General features: G+C 38.5%; 1 protein-coding gene across 6 annotated transcripts in view; it reads right to left on the reverse strand.

Moving 5' to 3' along the window:
* Positions 1-18,162, reverse strand: part of GAPVD1 (GTPase activating protein and VPS9 domains 1) — a 30,634-nt gene that overhangs the window by 5,912 nt on the left and 6,560 nt on the right. For 2 of the 6 annotated variants that reach the window (XM_057408948.1, XM_057408949.1), the window contains 22 exons: positions 17,106-17,949; positions 16,115-16,201; positions 14,982-15,116; positions 14,683-14,872; positions 13,702-13,782; positions 12,759-12,919; positions 11,757-11,886; positions 10,726-10,851; positions 9,788-9,961; positions 9,350-9,490; positions 8,604-8,738; positions 7,931-8,050; positions 7,386-7,463; positions 6,886-7,259; positions 6,250-6,337; positions 5,105-5,185; positions 4,324-4,446; positions 3,834-3,963; positions 3,187-3,296; positions 2,541-2,700; positions 1,891-2,078; positions 314-527 (listed from right to left, as the gene is read on the reverse strand). In XM_057408948.1, the coding sequence (XP_057264931.1) occupies positions 314-527; positions 1,891-2,078; positions 2,541-2,700; positions 3,187-3,296; positions 3,834-3,963; positions 4,324-4,446; positions 5,105-5,185; positions 6,250-6,337; positions 6,886-7,259; positions 7,386-7,463; positions 7,931-8,050; positions 8,604-8,738; positions 9,350-9,490; positions 9,788-9,961; positions 10,726-10,851; positions 11,757-11,886; positions 12,759-12,919; positions 13,702-13,782; positions 14,683-14,872; positions 14,982-15,116; positions 16,115-16,201; positions 17,106-17,949 (3,870 nt within the window). The remainder of the gene's footprint in view (positions 1-313; positions 528-1,890; positions 2,079-2,540; positions 2,701-3,186; positions 3,297-3,833; positions 3,964-4,323; positions 4,447-5,104; positions 5,186-6,249; positions 6,338-6,885; positions 7,260-7,385; positions 7,464-7,930; positions 8,051-8,603; positions 8,739-9,349; positions 9,491-9,787; positions 9,962-10,725; positions 10,852-11,756; positions 11,887-12,758; positions 12,920-13,701; positions 13,783-14,682; positions 14,873-14,981; positions 15,117-16,114; positions 16,202-17,105; positions 17,950-18,162) is intronic. The other 4 variants (XM_057408950.1, XM_057408951.1, XM_057408953.1 and 1 more) reach the window with 4 other exon arrangements.

An 18,162-nucleotide genomic window follows, 5' to 3' on the forward strand; every position in this document is an offset into this window, starting at 1 on the left:
ATACTGTACCAAAACAGAAAATGGAAGGAGTTCTGACGCAGATTTTGATCACTCCCAGCATACACACTTGCAGATCTGAGTTTGTATCCCAAGTCATTACATTTACAATTTTATTCGAGCAGTGTGTTGCCAGCACAAACTTTTGCACATGATGCTAAAGCAGTTCCTTGCTCTTTTACAAAACTTTCTGAAAGAAACCATGAACTTGTACAGCATGGCTGACTTTGTCAAGCCTGTCACATGAAGACTGCAGAGCTTCCATCTGCCTCAACTGCAAAAGGGAAACCAGGTACTTCAAATGACATTAACTTACTGGTCACGCAAAATATCTCCATCCTGATTAGGATAGAATGCAAGCTTGAAAATACGATTCATCACGCTGCGTTCTATAGCTAATTGTGCATCCTGAAGCTGTTCCTCACTGGCATTCTGCCATATGGCATCCTGAGCCATAGCCCCATACAAGAACTGGAGAAAATCCTCAACTTGGGCTGTTTTATCATCTGCTGCTGTGAGTTTCTGAAAATCTGATATAAAGGAAAAAGAGAACATTCTGTTAACTAAAACCCCCATTATTTCTGATAGGTTTCTCTGTAAAGAGGAGCCCAGAATCTACTTCAGATTTCTTGCCAGGCAGCACTGAAGCTCTGTTTTACCCACACCCAGGGAAGTACAAGCAGAAACACTTGAAATAAATGGAGGAATTAAAGAAAAAGCATACAGAACACATTTAGCAAAGCATATGGTCAAAATACTCTACTCGATACTGTGTTAATCACTTCCTCTGCAGTACCAGCTCTTATGCCTTCTTTCCAGCCACCCACAGAGATAACACCCAGAACAATCACTACAACAGTGCCTTGGTAGGAACCAGCACATGCAAAGTTGTCAGATGCTGAGGGGGGAGATATCAAGAAAACCTACGGGTACCATTTCCTACCCCTACCTTTATTAAGTATACATAGTTACAACGTTCATATTTATCTACAAAATACAGAATGGGGAATGCAGCCAAGTTAATGCAGCATGGCCAAATGGGATGGTCCATTCTGGCTCCTAACTGGCCATTCATTGGCTTCATATTTATAGCACTCTGCAACAGAAGACAACTGCCACTCATATCTGCCAGCAGCCTAAACACTACAGTTGCCAATTTCTCTTTTAGATCATCCAGAAATAGCCGTCTCCTTTTTATCCAATGAAAGGGCTTTAACTCCTTTCTGGGTCACTGAATCTTATTACTAGAACTTTAATCCCAGTCTATGAATTCTCATATTAATTCCAGCCTATTCAGGCACATTTAGCATGCAGCACTATATGCTCCAGGAGCAAGAACTGACTCCAAATTTCTTATGTACTTCATTAAGCCACATACGTGCATAGAGATCACAGAAACTGTTTTAAATGACCCTGTTTTGAGGGACTTGTCTTCCTGGTGCCACTATCTCTTATGATCTGATATTTTTGAATCTTTGATTCATACTGCTACTGTTCTCTGTATTTTCTAAGAGGCAACCACCCGTTCTGTACTAAGGACTGAATGCTGCAACTTAATTTATCATTAATCAGTAGGTCTAAACTAATTAATAGTATTTATGTTTCTCCCATGGGTCAGGTAACATGATTTAGCACAACTTCTTGGACCAAGTGAGGTCAGATTACCTTTATTCTCTCAGTCTGTGAAACATGCAGCCAGTTACCATGCCTTAGCTGCCACAACATACTGTTAACTCACAGTAATCCGAGCTGTTCATTCACCAGCTAAAATGAAAACCGTTGTAGGAATCTGCTCCTCAGATCAGAAGTTGTATTTTAAAACATTAACTCGAGCCAGCATCTAAATATAGAGTAAAGGAATACAAACACTCCACTGTCTGCAGTAAATCTTACCTTGAATAAACTCCCGTATTTTCTTTTCTTTGCTCTCTAGCAGCAGCCTCACACATACTGTAGTGAAGTATCTGTTGGCCACTTCTTTATCTCGCAGAACTCTTTGCAACAGCCTTTCCAAGTGTGCTTGTGTCGTTTGCAGCCCTTGGCGACATCGAGTTAAATAGGCGATATATGGAGCTCTTTTCCTAAAACAGAGAGTTTTCTACATCAGATTCATAAAAAAGATAGAGGCTAATAGCTTTACAAACTGTTGAGTTGTAGTGCAAGAGGTAGCTTCAACATGTTTTTAAAACAAAGGTAAAGCCTGAATTAGGACGTTCCATCTTACAGAGATTTCTCTGGCTGAATCCACTGCCCTTGCAGCACTCCAGAATGCTAGATCAAAGCAACTTCCAAACAGCATCTCCTGTGTGCTAGAGCTGAACATTACCCACAGATTGATTTAACCTGAGTTTATTACTATCTGGACTGACTTAAACTCCAAGGGGCTTTAAGCCCTTTGCAGATAGCTGAGGCAATTTCATCATATTGTAGGAAGGCCTGATTAGATAAAGTACAATTTAAACCACAAGGGGTCTTCCCAATCTGCTAGTGAATAAATATATGCATTTGGAAACCTATTAATAATAAGATAATGAACAAACTACCTATAGTCCTCTGCAATAGATGCCAGCAGCTTTCGACAGGTCCTGTTATCAAAGCGGCTTACACATCGCATAGTCTCCTGCAACTGGGCCATCAAGTTCTTGTCTTGGAGGTTAATAGCTTCAGCTAGCTGAACTTTCAAGAAGCACACAATTTCATTATCTAGTAAAGAACAACAGAAAATTATTAAGGAAAAGAAATGTAGGCATGATGAAAATACAACTTTTTTAATATGGGAAACATGTAAGTTTAAAATAAAGTGTCTCTACATTAGGCAACAGATGTTATTTTAAGAAAAGTATTTTTGAATTCCCGAGACATGAAGGGGTAAGTTTTCGTATCTCTGTCTTATTTAGTATTTAGAACCATTCTGAAACGTGAAGAGGACCAGAAAAAGTGACAAATTCACCTGTCTGCAAATAAACCTAGCATGAATGGAGGGATGAAACATAACACATACTATGTCAATGTAAAGACTCAGCAAATCAAACAAGTTACTCTATTAGTATTTGGGGGGCAAAAGGCAGCTTATGGCTTCTGCATCTATGCCAAACAGAAGGTACCACGAACAGTGCAGTACAGACGCCATTAGATGGGGGAAAAGACACATACAGTACAAAAATATCTGTACGTATGAAGAAAATTTACCTTCAGGGTCTGTGTGGTCTGGCAGACCGTTCCTTGTTGAATGTGTCAGCATCGGGAAGGCAACGGAATCTGCTGAACAAAGAGCCAATCTCAGTTTCTTCTTTGCATCCCTTAAAGAGGAAAAATATTTTCTTAACAAAGCTGCTGCAAGGTCTGCTTCTTCAATAAGCAGTCTTTACTTTTTTGTCTGTTTCTACTTCTTACATACTGCCTAAAAGTTATTTATCATTTTATTTTAGTTATTTATCATTTATTTAGTTATTATTTAGTTATTAATTACTTATTTCTTTAGTTATTTATTAATTATTTAGTTATTCATAAGTTATTTATTTAGTTATCATTTATTTATCATTTACTTTAATATACCAATGTTTCCAAGACTTCAGAATATCGGTTCTTTTAATATAGCACCTAGAACAGTTTCAGAGGAATCTTCCTAAACAGTGACCTGCTCCATTGTCTCAGGTTAGAATACACCCCCTTCACTTGTGGAAATACAAAATGCCATGAGATACTATGATATGAGATGCTTAAAGTATGTGAAGGTTTACAATTGATCCATATTATTATTGTTCTGGAAAACAATCCCATGGCTTCAGCTCTTAATTCTATTATGTGGGTAAGATTAAACCTGCAAATGTATTTACCTGTAGGAGAAAGCAGAACTTTGTGGCTGTGCTACTTGACTTGCAGAGTCCGGGAGATCATCTGCAGACATGTTTTGCAAAGCCTCATCACGTGGAGAGTCATGCATACTCTCACCATCCCCAATAGCCTCTATGGAAATGAAAATAACCAATGTAAGACTTCAAGAGAAGAGTGAGAAGAAGAAACTAGACTAATATTCTCTATTTTCTTCTTGTTATTCTAAGGTCAGGGAGGGAATGAAGACAGCAAATAAATTGTTCTGAATAAGTGAAAAGAGTATATTAGAAATACACAGTCTATAAGTAAGTTTTGAAAGACCTTGGGAATATTGATTTAATTCCCAGTCTCAGATTAATTGACAAAATGTTCCTGCTTTAGAGTTCACATTGTTCAGCTGTTAGTACTAACATCTGTCTAGAATGCTAAAGAGTTTTTATCTTTAAGGAGGAGAAACTATGTCAGTGCTGATTACAAAAGCCAGGTTCTCACCTGCACCATCATAGTTTACTATGGCTCCTTCACTAGGACTGGTTCTCTTGATTGCATTCCTGTATTTGTCCAAAATGTCCTCTGCAGCTTGCGCCTGTGCACTGAGCCTTGGGCTGGGATCATCTGAAAACACCATTAAAAACAACAGGAGTTAGCCTTGTAGTGTGTACCAACTGAAAGCAAATACAAACATTTAGACCTACACATTTGCACTCAGTTTTAGCCACATCAAACAAAGAGCTGCTTGTCTTCATCTAGCCACAAGTCAAATACATTTATAAAGTCTGAAGCAAAAGCAGGAGAAAGTACAATGAAAGTGAACAAATAAAGCCAGATCCTTAGCATATTTATGCCACATATACAAATAGTTCTCGTATATTTAAAGACTTCTAGAAATATTTAGGCAAACAGAAAGCTAAAAATCCAAGCTCAAATCAGGTTTATTTTAGCACTTCAGTAACTATTACAGGAATGTGTCTGCAACTATCCTCACAGCTCAGCTATGATGAGGATATGAGCCTTGTAATGGGAGGGTGCGGGGAAGGGAAGCAAAGACTGGAGTCAAGAATCCAGTACTACACATATTGACAGAAGCATGACAGCTTAAAAAAAACAGCCTTCAAGCCAAGAAGTCTTTATTCATTGTCTTATTCAGAAAGCCAGTTGTGAACATTAACTACAATAGTTTATACCTGTCTGTAAATAGATACCTGGTGGGCACTCCGAAACTCTAAAGGGCATGTTATGATAGAAACTTACTGTGATGATATTATTCTCATACCTTGAAGTGTTGAGTATCTGTCAGGCACCATGTCATCTTTGTCTTTTTCTTGTTTTTCTTTCTTTCTAAATGGAATAGGAGCTGAAAATGAAAGGTACTTTATCAAAGACTATTCTGAGATAATGGCCAGATTAAAGAAGCTTTAAGAAAGTGGCTAATGCAGAAGTCTGTCATAATCTTCAATAAAACCATAAGCCTATCTACGGGGCGGAGCAGAACTGTAATGTAGTTAAGTTACACCTTTACAGACATGCTACCATGAACCAGGCAAAACAGTTTTGCCTTCTAGTTACTATACACTCTAGGCAATGACTCACCAGGGAGTGAGGTAGCTTCCCATTTTTATTTACATATATATTTATACCTCAGTTTAGCCAATAGTCCTAACTCAAATATTGCTTGTAATGACATGAATCTTTCTGGCAACTGGTTCCCACTACTAAGTTCAAGAAAAATATGCAAACACAGCACATTGTCAAATGCAAAGGCAAATAAAATGGTATTAAAATACTGTAACATCATCTAAAGTTAATCTTCAAGGATTATGGTGGTTCTTTTCTAACTGAAAGTCTGTAGAATACCTAATATTGCACACATTGTTCCATCCCAAGTTGATATCATTCACAGCATGAAAGTATTATCTTGAACAAGCTTTACTTTGCAAATAGCAAAGTCTAATTTCCACTCATGCCATGTTACATGAGATAACCTAAGTTATCAATATCCTTCAACTAGCATGCTACCATCTGTAGAAAATTAAGACCAATTCTCAGTGAAGCTGCAATAAAGTTAATATCATACAACTATGAAATGATTGGCCTTACATAAAGATTCCAAGGTTACTGAATGATTACGATAACACAATGCCTAACCAAATTTGTTTCAGCTTACACTCCTCTTTATAGATTCTGCATACTTTGTATTTCAGTAATTCTCTCTTTACTGCAACACTTGCAATTTTATAAGTATGAATTCTGTCTTTCTCAAAGTCAAACAGTACAGCTTTACTGTGTCACAAGTCTGTGCCAGCTTGGTCGGCTTTTCAAAGTGAAACTGTAAACACTTTCCATAAAAGTGACTAAAGACATCATAAAGGCAGTGTGCACACTTACTGAAGTACCAAAACCGGATGGACGTGATCCTACCTTTGGGCATGGCAGACACAAAACGTTTCCTCCACCAGGGTTTGTTTCTGTCAGACTTCTCATCATCACTGTCTTTTCGCTCTTCAATCTGTAAAAAGGGCAGAGTCTACCATTTGAGCATTTACTATATGAAGTGCAAAGACAAAACTCCTCCTTCACATCAGGTTTTGCTACACTGACTGTAAAAACAGAACTATGGCAGAGCACAAAAGCCATAGCAGATGAAGTTGGAAATGTTCCTCCTGAAGAGGGCAGCCTATAAATGCTAAACCAAAGACATGAAGAAACTTAGATTTCACTTCTTTTTTTAGAGAAAATTACTTTTCAGGATGCTGCAGTATTTCAAATTTAGCCACTTCAACAAATCTGTATTTCTGAAGTCCCACCAAACCAAGTAAAAGTTGAAGAGAAGCCAGATTCATTTGAGCCACTCTGAACATCTGTAGCTTTAACTTGTAAAATATTATTGGCCAACATTTACAGGATAACAAAAGTACACTGGCCAACATTTACAGGATAACAAAAGTACACCGTATTTCCTTGGCTACACACCTTTAATAACAGCTTTCTGGCATTAGATGTATAATTACAATGGGCATGCACAGAGAAAAACAAAGAGATGTATAGAAGCCTTACCTCTCCCCTGGAGGAGTCTTTACTGGGAGATGATGATGATGACTGCGATGCAGCCACCAGACCAGCTGCTCCAGCGTTGGTGGCTGGCATAGGAAGCTCCCTCTCCTCATTTCCAGGACGTCTGTTCCACCCAGGATCACTCATAGGTCTCCGAACTGATGATACTATATCTGAACTCCTACTGCGGACTAGCCTCTCTGGGTAAGAATGCCTCTGCTTGAATGCTTCTAAATCAGTTGGAATTAAAGAGTGAGACCCAAAGTTTGGTAATCGGGCCTCATTACCTCCTATGGCTCCTTCCAAGATTGGGGGATCTGGTGGTGGATGAGAGGGTCTTGCATAATGTACTTTAGGCCTTACGACAGCTGATACACCTGTGGTCATAAGCATAAAAGAAAGCATGCCTTTCTTTTAAAATTCTTCCAGATTAGCTGGTATTAATACAGAAGCATTGAAAATGCTTGTTTTTTTTAAATAAAAGCTTATTCTTTACAACTCACCTTCATTTGATGATAGAGGGTCAAACAGTGCAAGCAAAGAATCTGTCTGAGAAGGAGGAGATGTCAACTGACTGGCTCCTGAAACACAGAGAAGAACAGTTAATGCTGTACCAAGAACTACCTACAATGTAAGTGACACTGGAAAAACAGCCCTCAGCAGCAAAAGTTTACTATACTGTAAAATATTTCTAAAGACATTTTCATATGGAAAGATTGCTGTAGCATGCTGAAATGATTGAAGAATTCCATCACAAAAAGTGGGGAAATCTTGAGGAGCAGACCAATTCCAAAATGCAAGAGGACAGTCAATGTGATCAAAACAAATTAGGAAAAGGTAGTCTTAGATCTAGCAGTCAAGCTCTACTACTGTAAAGTCCTGGGATCAATTTGTCAAACAAACACGGTACTAGCAAATAAAGAAAGTGCTGAGCTTAGCCACCAGAACTTTGAAGTTGGGAGAAACTGTAAAATTTAAGGCTTCTACAAATGACATTTGTGAGACTTCAGTTACCAGAGATTCTAATTCTCCTTTACAGGTAACTTACCATGGGCTGTTTCATCCATGTCAGGGCTTGTCACAGAATCTTTTCCCCCAAAGTCAGAGCTGCACTCAGACCTGAGATCCTCAATCTTATTAGGAATATCTTCAGATGTTGCACTAATACCTTACACATAACAAAAGAAGCATCTGATATAGTCTTTCAGAGAAAAAGGAAGAAAGACCCCGAAGCTATTAAAAAGTTTGGTGAACATTGCCATAATCAAGTCCTAACTCACAGCAGCATCTAGAGACATAATGAATTTCTACACTCCTAAAATAACATTTTATTTCTGCTGTACATCTTCAGCTGTTTTAACATAGTCATGAATACAGTTTGCCAATGGGCATTAGAAAGACACTTAAGTACTTTGCAGAAACCAAAGAAGTGAAGTAGATACATGCTGATTTACTTAAATAAAGAGAATGTTGTGACAATATAACTAAGTGCAAGAAAGTTAGGAGTTTCTTCGAAATCCATAACCCACAGCTAACCATTGCTATTATAGCACAGAGTATTTGACTCTCTGCTGCCTTTTTATCTTCTTCTGTAAGATGAACAAAGATGCTTTGAAAATTCCAGACTGAGTGCAAGAAGTTATCTTATGAGTGAAATGATGTTTAATTGAAGCGCAGCAAAGCAGGTGCTGATCACTTTCTAACAGAACATGCAAACTCACCTGATACAACGCTGAGGCCTGGTGTGCTGGGTCGAGAACTGACCTCCCTTACATCTGTGTCATCAGATGTGCTACCCAGCCCAGAACAGCTTTCCAGTTCTTGTAGTCTTTCCTCCTGTTTTAAATCTGGGGCCTCTACAAAGAGAGACAATGGAGAGTAGAGAGAAAAAAGTATCATTACTCAATACCATGCTCCCTTAATGTTCACATAAAGAAGGAAGAGGGGTATGTGTTGGTTTAGTACATTAAGTTCTAAGCTAACTCAGCTCCTTCAGTGTTTTCTTGTAGTCCCTTATACAGAAAGCAGGACGCTGCACAAATAGCACTGTTCTATCTGCACAGGCATTCTAAGTAGTTTTAATTTATTTTAGTATTGTATTTCTTAGATACAACAGTATACAGTGAAATCTTCATTAACCAAAGCAAACTGTGATCCTAGGTAGCCCTACTTAATGTCATAGGGAAGGAAAGCAAACATAAGTCTGCTCTGCAATCCCTTCTCACCCTTTTTGGTCCCAAAGAACTTCTTAAGTAACAGTGAGTTACTTGTCACAATGTTTTCCATCTTCCCTCTGCCTAGGAACAGTTTGGCCTTTTAATACTGGAAGCATTCACAAACACTAACTTAACCCTAGGACAATAATCTCTCAAAGAAAGAGAGGAAGAGGCTGCTGTTTGGCACTCTATGCCTCTAGAAGAGTCTTGATTCACGCTAAAGAAATAAGCAAAAACTGCATGATTCTGACCTGAATCACTCGGTAATACTTCCACACTCCATGCCTCACTTGTGGTTTCTGATATGGTTGAACCTGTGCAGGGATCAAGCAACACGGATCCTGAACCTGGTAAACACAGTAAGCTGCCTAGCATGTTCTCTGCAGCTGCACCTGCAAAAGTAAAGCCGAAGCGTATAGCTAGATAAAGGCTTCCTGAAGACAGCTCTGATCAGAGAGAAAATAAGAACACATTTTAGGTGTCCTTAAATAAAGTCACCATGAAAAACAATGTTGAAAAGATAGGAATAAGCAACTAAATACAATTCAGGTCATGCATACAAAATCCTCAGTTTAGTCGATGCAAACACACCTATTTCAAAAGAGAGGAGGAGGAGGAGGGCTCTGCAGCCTCACTAGTTTAGAGCAAGCATGAAGCATTTTAACATACCAGCTACACCACCAAGTTACCTGCTATTTCCTGCAAACGATCTTCATCAATATTTGGATCGAAGTCACTTCCCAAGACATCTGTACTCCAAGTTTCACTCACGGTTTCTGATATATCTCTGTCATCAGTCAACCCCATCATGTCACGGATTTCAAATTTACGGAGCTTGTCATCAAGGTTATCCTGAGTTGTGGCTGTGTAAAAACAAAAAGGTCTCAATTTGTTAAAGGCTTTTCCAATTACTTCTCATTTGAAATCTGTAAGAGTACATTATAGGAAAACAAACAACCCTCTAATTCTGTCAGATAAAAGCCTTTTAAAGTAGGGCCTGTACAGCACTATTCAAGAGATGCTGCCTGAAAACAGTTTTTAAGTCCATTTGAGACTTAAGAAGAAAAATCTTACACTACACATGGTGACCTATCAACCAACTGACAGACAAAACTGATACAATCCCTGTAAGAAGAACTTATGACAGAACAGCTGTGGCCTCCAGAGATCATTCAAGCCCAAACCCTCTGCTCAAAACAGGGTCAATTACAGCAGGTTGCTCATGATCATTGCCAGATATGTTTTGATTATCTCCAAGCTGGAGACACCACAACTTCTTTGGACAACCTGTTCCAGCATTTGACAAATATACATGAAACAAGAAGCTATCCAGATGCTTTAAGATTATCCCAGTTCAGATCACCCTATTCCCTGAAAGGCAAAATTGATATCAAGCAAAACTTTACAAGCAGTTTCCTATAAAGGACCTCAAAATCTCATGCGATTTCTTGACAACAGCCTACAAGAAATATTTCTTGGGGGAAAAAAAAATACACAATAGTGATTGCACAGGAAAACTTTCACTTGTTTCTTCCCAAACTAGTCAATTTTTCAACCTTTTTCCAGAGAATTTCCGCTTTAGCATCTACAGCACCTCAGGCAGCTGTATTAGAGAACATGCACCTGCCTTGTTCATGCTCTAACAGCTGCAGAGCTTCTACACCATTGCTCCCAGAGGGGCCCGCGCCGAGCTCCGACACAGATTCCCCTTCTAAATCCAAAGACGACACAGAGTTGGAGCGATTGGAAGGACCTGTGAAAACAGCAGTTTACTGTAAGTCTAATTTGAGTAACAGTTCCTAAATATACAGCATGAACAATCCAGGACACAATTAACTGGAAAGATGAAAAGAAATGAAGTAGCAGTGCCAATATAAAATACCGAGTTGATGAACTACATGTGCATTTGCTCTACTCTTGATCGTGGCTCTACAGACACTTAACCTGCAATGTGATACATACTTCCCATATTTAGGATAGTACTAATTATAATAATCTACAAATACATTTACAGAAACAGCTGGAATCTCACTATTACTATTACTTAACTGTAACTAAAAAGTCAATGAAGTCTTTGCCATTAATTTGTTTACTTGTCCCTGAATTTGTTTCCTTACTTTGAGAAGAGAGCAAAAACTAAATTATGGAAGTCACACAATATAACGCATGCTGCATGACCTGTACAAACCTCTTCAATATCAGAAATAAACCTCTGCTTGGCTGCATCTGATGTTCCTATAAAGGAGTTGTCCAGACTCCAGAAACTATTCTGAGATATGTAATAGCTTATTAAAACATGATGAAAAATAAAGTCTGAGAAATCTAAATTTAGAGCTAACTTAGGTTATCTTAATAATTAGTACTGCACTTACGGTTAAAAAACAGCAGCAAAAAAAGCAAAGCAAAACCCTCTCTGTTTTCTCTTTCTAAATACACTTAGTTTTTTTCTTCCTAATTCTCAGACTTGGTTATGCTTTTGCATAACTGAATGTAGAGTTCAGCTCCATACGTCTTTATTTGAATGCCTAAGAGAAAAGACAGGCTCTTGGGGTAAACTAGCACAGCCTTTAAAATGGCAAAGATGACATGCTGTGCTTAACAGAAGTTCCTTTTATAGTTAAGGAAAACAACAACTTGAAGACTTAAGTGGCCCTTCACCTTCAGATATTCCTTCCAGATTATCACTGCAGAGGGAAAAGCGCAAGGTTTTATCAGGTTTACCATGGAGTTTGTTTTCATCAACAGGGACATCTCCTTGTCCACCATCTGCAAGTTGCATATTTAAGACCTGGAGAGTGGGAAAAAGAAACAAGTCTTCCTTAAAACATGGTATGCATTTTTACATTGGTTTCCCTAGATGTTAATGACACAATTGAATTTCTAACATTCCCTTTGAAAAAAAGACAGCTATCTCCAAAGTCAGAGCTTGGAGAGAACATAAGGTAACCATGATGTGAATGTAAGACAAATCCTGATAATAATGGAGCCACAAGCTCCTTCCTCGCCCCAGCAGACTAATATAGTATGGAAACTGATGCTCAGCAGGTTGCAAAGGGAGGTAATCTGAACTACCAGGCAAGGCAGCAAAGATGAAAGCAGAAGCTGTGCTACAGCTGGGGAAATAAAAGGCTGTAAAACCAGCCTTACCCTAAGCAGCACAGTCTGAAGGCATTCCTGGCAACGTGACCACAGCTCCGCCCTCACAAGAAGCTAGGTCTGTGCGTTTCAAGTCTGAGCTGCCAAAACTGTCGGGATCAGTGTTCCAGTTCTGTCATTCACCTGTGCCACTTGATCCAAAGGACAGAGCATGCAGAAAGATAACTGAATCAGTTTCTTCAGGCTCGGAAACAATAGCCTGAGTTTGCTCTTAAGCACACCAGATGACAAAAGCCTCTTCATAAATCTGTCAGGTTCATTTTTTCCTCTGTTTACATATTGGTTTTCACACCTTGCAGATATACTAAGTGAGGAAAAAAAATTCACCTAACAAAGGGAAATTTGAAAGCTACAACTCCCAAGTTCAGTAAAATAAAGGGAGGATTTTAATTCCCATTCCAGATTTATTACCAAAACACAGTGTCACAACATCATTGTTCTGCTATTAAAGAACACAGAGGCTGTGCTTCTTAAAATATCTGAGATGTGATAGATTTTACATACCTCATTTTCTGACATCATTCCTGGAGTAATCTGTGGACCTGTCCCCAAAGAAATCACCAGCACTTCTTCCGGCTGAACTTCTGGGATAGTCTCCTGGGAGGATCCTTCATGATCTCCATGCTGATCCATTAGCATATTTGATCTACTTCTGCTACGAGTTGCTATGAAAATATTTTGAATATCAACATTAGAAAGCTTTCCCTTGTTTAAGGAGGGAAAAAAGACAACACAATGGAAATACAGAACCACAGGGTTTTGAATTACTCAATAAACTCACAAAATGCAGTCTTATTAAACTTTGTGAGACAGAACTGGTGCTTAAATTTAGAGTACTGCACTGTGAAAAAGCAAACTTTCAACATAAAAGCTTAGAGAAATGAGTTATACTTTGTCTTGTTTGCCTACACAAGTTCAGCATATTCCAATCACAGATCTTTAATGAGTTATATGAAAAAATTAAGAGGTTTATAACTAACAAAAGAAGTCTACATTTCTGGTTTGAAACTCTAATTCATTTGTTTAGGAGTTTTCTCTTCTAAAAAGCAGGGAAATTGTATTCTAACAGATGTTTTGTTTTGATTACTTTGCATCTTTTTTTTTAATCTTTTCATGTAGCCTCATATTTTGATGCTTGGCATCATGGAAGGAAAAACGCCCACATGGAATTAGGATTTCTAAGTATGGCAGCACAGCACCAGTTATTTCTTTATTTGATCTGGGAAAACAAGGCAAGTGTGCACAAGTCCAAGCCAGATTTTGATTATCACACAAAGGCACTCACAGTGTTTTGAAAACCTACATGTACATACTAAATGAGTTTCAAACAAAAATCAATAAAGAAATCTGGCAAAGCAACTGATTGCCAAAGTAAACCAAAGGCATGCTCAAGTTGTGTTGCAACTAAACATTTCACAGAGAAGAACAGAAAGAGGGCATTACCCACCAAAAGGGGTTACTAGAGTTATATGAGCAGAAAGATTGGTAGCAGAAGTATCCCAGGCAGTAATGGCTGCCAACTGCTGTCCTGGATTTCGAGAGCATTAAAATGAAACAAAACAAATAAAAACTTTGAGCAAAAACTAATTTATACCATAAAATAAATGCTGTTGTGCCACTAATTAGTAGGCATAAGACCAGAGCCATTCAGAAGCAGAGTTAAAACAACATGGGATAGGTTAGTTTGGGGGTTGGTTTTGTGGGTTTTTTTGCCACTTATTTGGCTCTACATATTTTCATCCTGTTACACACTAACACCAAATCCCTCAAACAAACAAAAACATCCCGTGTGGTCATAGTTATATAAATATACACTGAAGATGAGTACCACACTTCCTATTTTAAGAGAAAATATTATTGGAATAGACAAGTTCAAGACTCAGAATCCTCTTCAAAGAGAGGACAAAAACCCCAACAGGCAAAGCTGCATTACAGTTTACTAACAATTAGAGTTAAAACCAGGCACATAATGGAGAAAGAAGCAAGCAGCTCTTCTTGGCATATACTCTGAAAGTTCTGCTCTTACTTTTTCATGCTCTTCCCCATTTGCTCTCTTCTGAGACACAAAAGATTTAAACTTATTCTATCCCACTAATTAAATATCACTACTTGTACCTCACTGCTTTCCTAAGCAATATTCCCTCCTAGATCTGCTTCCCATTTTCAAACTTTCCCTTTATTATCATTGCACTAGCACTCCAGCGTTTTTCCCAAGCTCAACCAGAGTGCTGGAGCTCACCATACTGGCACCAGAAAATAAGGAAGTTACCTGGCTTTTATATGCAAAAGAAAATTCTTCATCATTTACAGAGAAAAAGCAGGACCTGGAGGTGTAGTCAAAGAGTAGCCCCAAGAGGTGACTGAAGAAATGGCACAGAAGATGTATCAAGGTATCAGATCATGAAAGAAGCCTGCTTGCTCTTCTTACCTATTGGTAATCGATTTTTCTTGTTAGCTGGAGTAGTTGCAGGAGAAAGCTGTGGGGTGTTATATGGAGTCATTTCAAGGCTGCTGCTTTTTCCTGGTTTGTTCTGGGGCAAGTTTGCCAGCAAGTTTTCCAAAGCCATCCGATCTTCCTTAAGCTGATCACTTGACATTACATTCCGCATAAAGCCAACCTGAAAATTAACAATTACTAAGAATTGCAGCATAAGTTATCCTTGTTTATCCTATCTGTAAACGTGCGGGGACAGGTTTATACTACTACTTAAGAACATAAGATATTACCAGAGCAGTTAGCTGGCTGTACGTCATGTAAACCACTGTTCTGCTCAACCCCTCCAGAAGGTTAACAGAAGACATTGGAGGAGTTTCAACTGCACGCCCATCAATAACTACATCCAGGAAAGCAGCAACACAGCTCTGCAAAGAGAAGAAATAGTTTTTAAATGAGAGACCATTTACTAGAGTTTGGAAAGAACGTAAGTTACAAGAGTTCAGCAGTTTACATAACAGTGGAAGTTTTGCTTCCTACTTTTAAAATCTTAGGATAAAGTACGATATACCATTAAAATCACAGAAGAGTAAGCAAGGAAAGCGTGCAGTTAGTTTCAGCACTTCCTTCATTCCTCTTCTGCATTCTAAAGTGTTACTTAAGTGTCTTCATACACTTTTTAACAAAATTAAAACTGTTCTATGGTAATTAACTGCCCCTTCCTGAAGGAGCTGTTGAGCACAGACTAAAAGCGAAACGAGGAAGCAACACATAATATCACTTTCTAACCTGATTGAATGTTACTTGTATAATAAATACAAGTATGTGTAACTTTGTATGCTGACTGTGTAACAATTATAATTACCTGGAAGTTACCCTGGAAGTTACACAAGCAAATCAACAGGTTTTTAAACATGCAACAATACATCAAAGTTCATCAGTTTCATTGCTCCTCTGCTGAAGTCAATTTCAGTATTGCTACAGATGATTCACACTGATAAAGGAAAAGCTGAGGAAAACAAAGCAAAACTACACAAAAAAAGAACAAAAGTTACTTGCACTAACAAATTGCTTGGTGTTAAACCAGACTTCATATAGAAGTTGTCTTCAGATCAAAGTGTTTTCTTTAGGTGCAGTAGGAAAGCTGCAGGCAGTAATTCAGCATTTCAGTTTCAAAGGTAACTTGCTTTAATTTCCTTTTTATGTTTTCTTTTAATAAGTATTATGTCAGAGTAAAAGCAAGAATCCCTGACCTTTAACTCTAGTACTCAAGATTTTGTTCCCAGCTTCGTGCAAGATTTAATCTGCTTTTCAGTACACGTAACTTGGAAGTTAAACACTGAGTAAGTCCTTTGCAATGTCTGAAAAGGACTGCAGAAGGACCAAGCAGACACACGAGTCAGCTTTTTTCAGTCTACATTCTTACTTTGTCAAATTTAGCAAGGCTGCTCTTTGTACGTGGATCTCCCTCTTCAGACCCCGTCATGGCCAATTGCTGCAGAAGCCTCCCAACCTGAAATGAAAAAGAAGATGGAAGAATAAGCATTTCAAAACAACATCGTGATGGACCCAATTACAAAAAAATACCTGAAAACACTTCTCTATTCTACATTTTTTTTACCATTTAATACTCCAAGAAATACTTCTGATTGAGTGGACAGAGGCCTGTACTGGCTTTCAGGACACAGAAAATGCAAGAAGCTTTAGAAAAAAAACAACCCAGTAATTGCATTTAACAAGAAAATCTGCACACACAGTATGCTATGAGCATCCCTACTTGCCCCCTTTCCCAGGAACAAAGCATGTTTTGTTTTTACAACACATCAGAATTGAGAGTTGAATCTAGGTCATCTTAAACTAAGAGATTATTAAAAGGCTGCATATATTTTACTAAGAATATGTTGGAGGAGAAAAAAAATAGCAAGAGGGCTAACCCTTGTTTCAGAGAATACTTCCTTATTAACCTCCAACTGCAAAACAACTCTCCATTTTAAAGAGTTGCCAACTGTGATGCTGTACCAAAGCTCACAGTTGGCATAAGACTTAGTATTAGCCGGAACAGCACAATATGCATTTACACACATGCCTGAATTCATCTTAACAGTCAGTTTTACACTTTAACTTCCATCCCTTATAGTAGCTTTTATAAGGTCCATTTGCAACTCTTCTAAGAGATAAAGGAATACACACTATCATTTTTTTTAAGTCAATATTTTCAACTAAAAGATAAACTTTAGAACATGCCTTTTCAGCAACGATTAACACAAATATTTTGTTAGCATCCATATTACAGGAAGGAGGGACAGTACCTTTCCCTTTACTGTAGTAACATCAGTTCTAGTGGGGGGAAAAAAAAAAGACCAAGAACATTTCTCATGTATTTTTTTCTTTTAAGACTACTTTGAAGTGAACCATACCTGCATCAGATTAAATCTTGCCACCTCATTTATAGGAGCATCAGAAATGATCCCATACTGTTCCGGGTTAACAATTGCAGGGCAGATGAAACAGGCTAGAAGAAGATCTGTGCACATTGCTCTGACCTCCCCAACCTCCAGCCTGTCTACACATGAGAGTGTTTTGTACATTTGTGACACAATCCATCGCAAGCTGTGAGGAAAACAGTAAGTGTTTTGTTTGAGATAGCCAATGAATTTGTTCACCAAGGTCACCAGCTTGGCCTCATTGGAGTCAACCATCTCTTGGACTCTTTGCCTGAACTTTTCTGTGCCTTTCTCTCCAAATAACTTTTCCTGTTGTACCGGGGAGAATCTCTCAGTTAACTTGTTTGGATCAGTTTCCAAGTGGTCTTCATCTTCAACCAGCAGCTGCATGATCGGCTCATGTAAAGTTGCAGTAAGAAAAAGCTTTGCAGAAAAGAGTCCTTCAGAGAAGAGTTTGAACAAGATGCTGAAGGCACAAGTGCCTCGTCTCAGCAGCCGCCTGGGGTTGTCGCTTTCCTTCAGTTCAAACTCTATCAAGTAACGGAGGACCTGGAGGAGGTAGCTCTCATCCTCCTGCATGATGCAGTTGCCATAAATGGAGGTAAAGACTGTGTGGATGACACTCTGCGTGTTGTCCTGGTTGAGCTTCTCTCCGGCAACCAGACAGGATGCAATAAGCCTAGGGTTCTCTCTCAATCTGTTTAGGAATTCTCCATAAGCAGTCTCCTGAAATCCCAGCTGCTTATACCCATCCACAAACTGTGTGTCCTCCAAGATTTTAGCATGCTGGCAACATTCAGCAGGAGAAGCTTCAGCACTGGAAAGAAAGACATTGAAAGAGTCTAAGTAACTCTTAAGCAAACAAACCTCATAAAAGATGCCCCATGGTAGATCAATCAACAAGACTACTACCCAAGGAATAATGTCTTTACCTATAGTTAATACAAATGATTTGCAAATTCAGGAATAAGGAGAGTTCATTCCCATAAACTCTGACCAGAAGAGAAACAAACAAATATATTGGAAAAGG

This window comes from Pezoporus wallicus, unplaced genomic scaffold (genome assembly GCF_028554395.1).
Source record: "Pezoporus wallicus isolate ANWC-B61680 ecotype Strahan unplaced genomic scaffold, APGP_CSIRO_Pwel_v1 contig_8341, whole genome shotgun sequence".
Taxonomy (NCBI): domain Eukaryota; kingdom Metazoa; phylum Chordata; class Aves; order Psittaciformes; family Psittacidae; genus Pezoporus; species Pezoporus wallicus.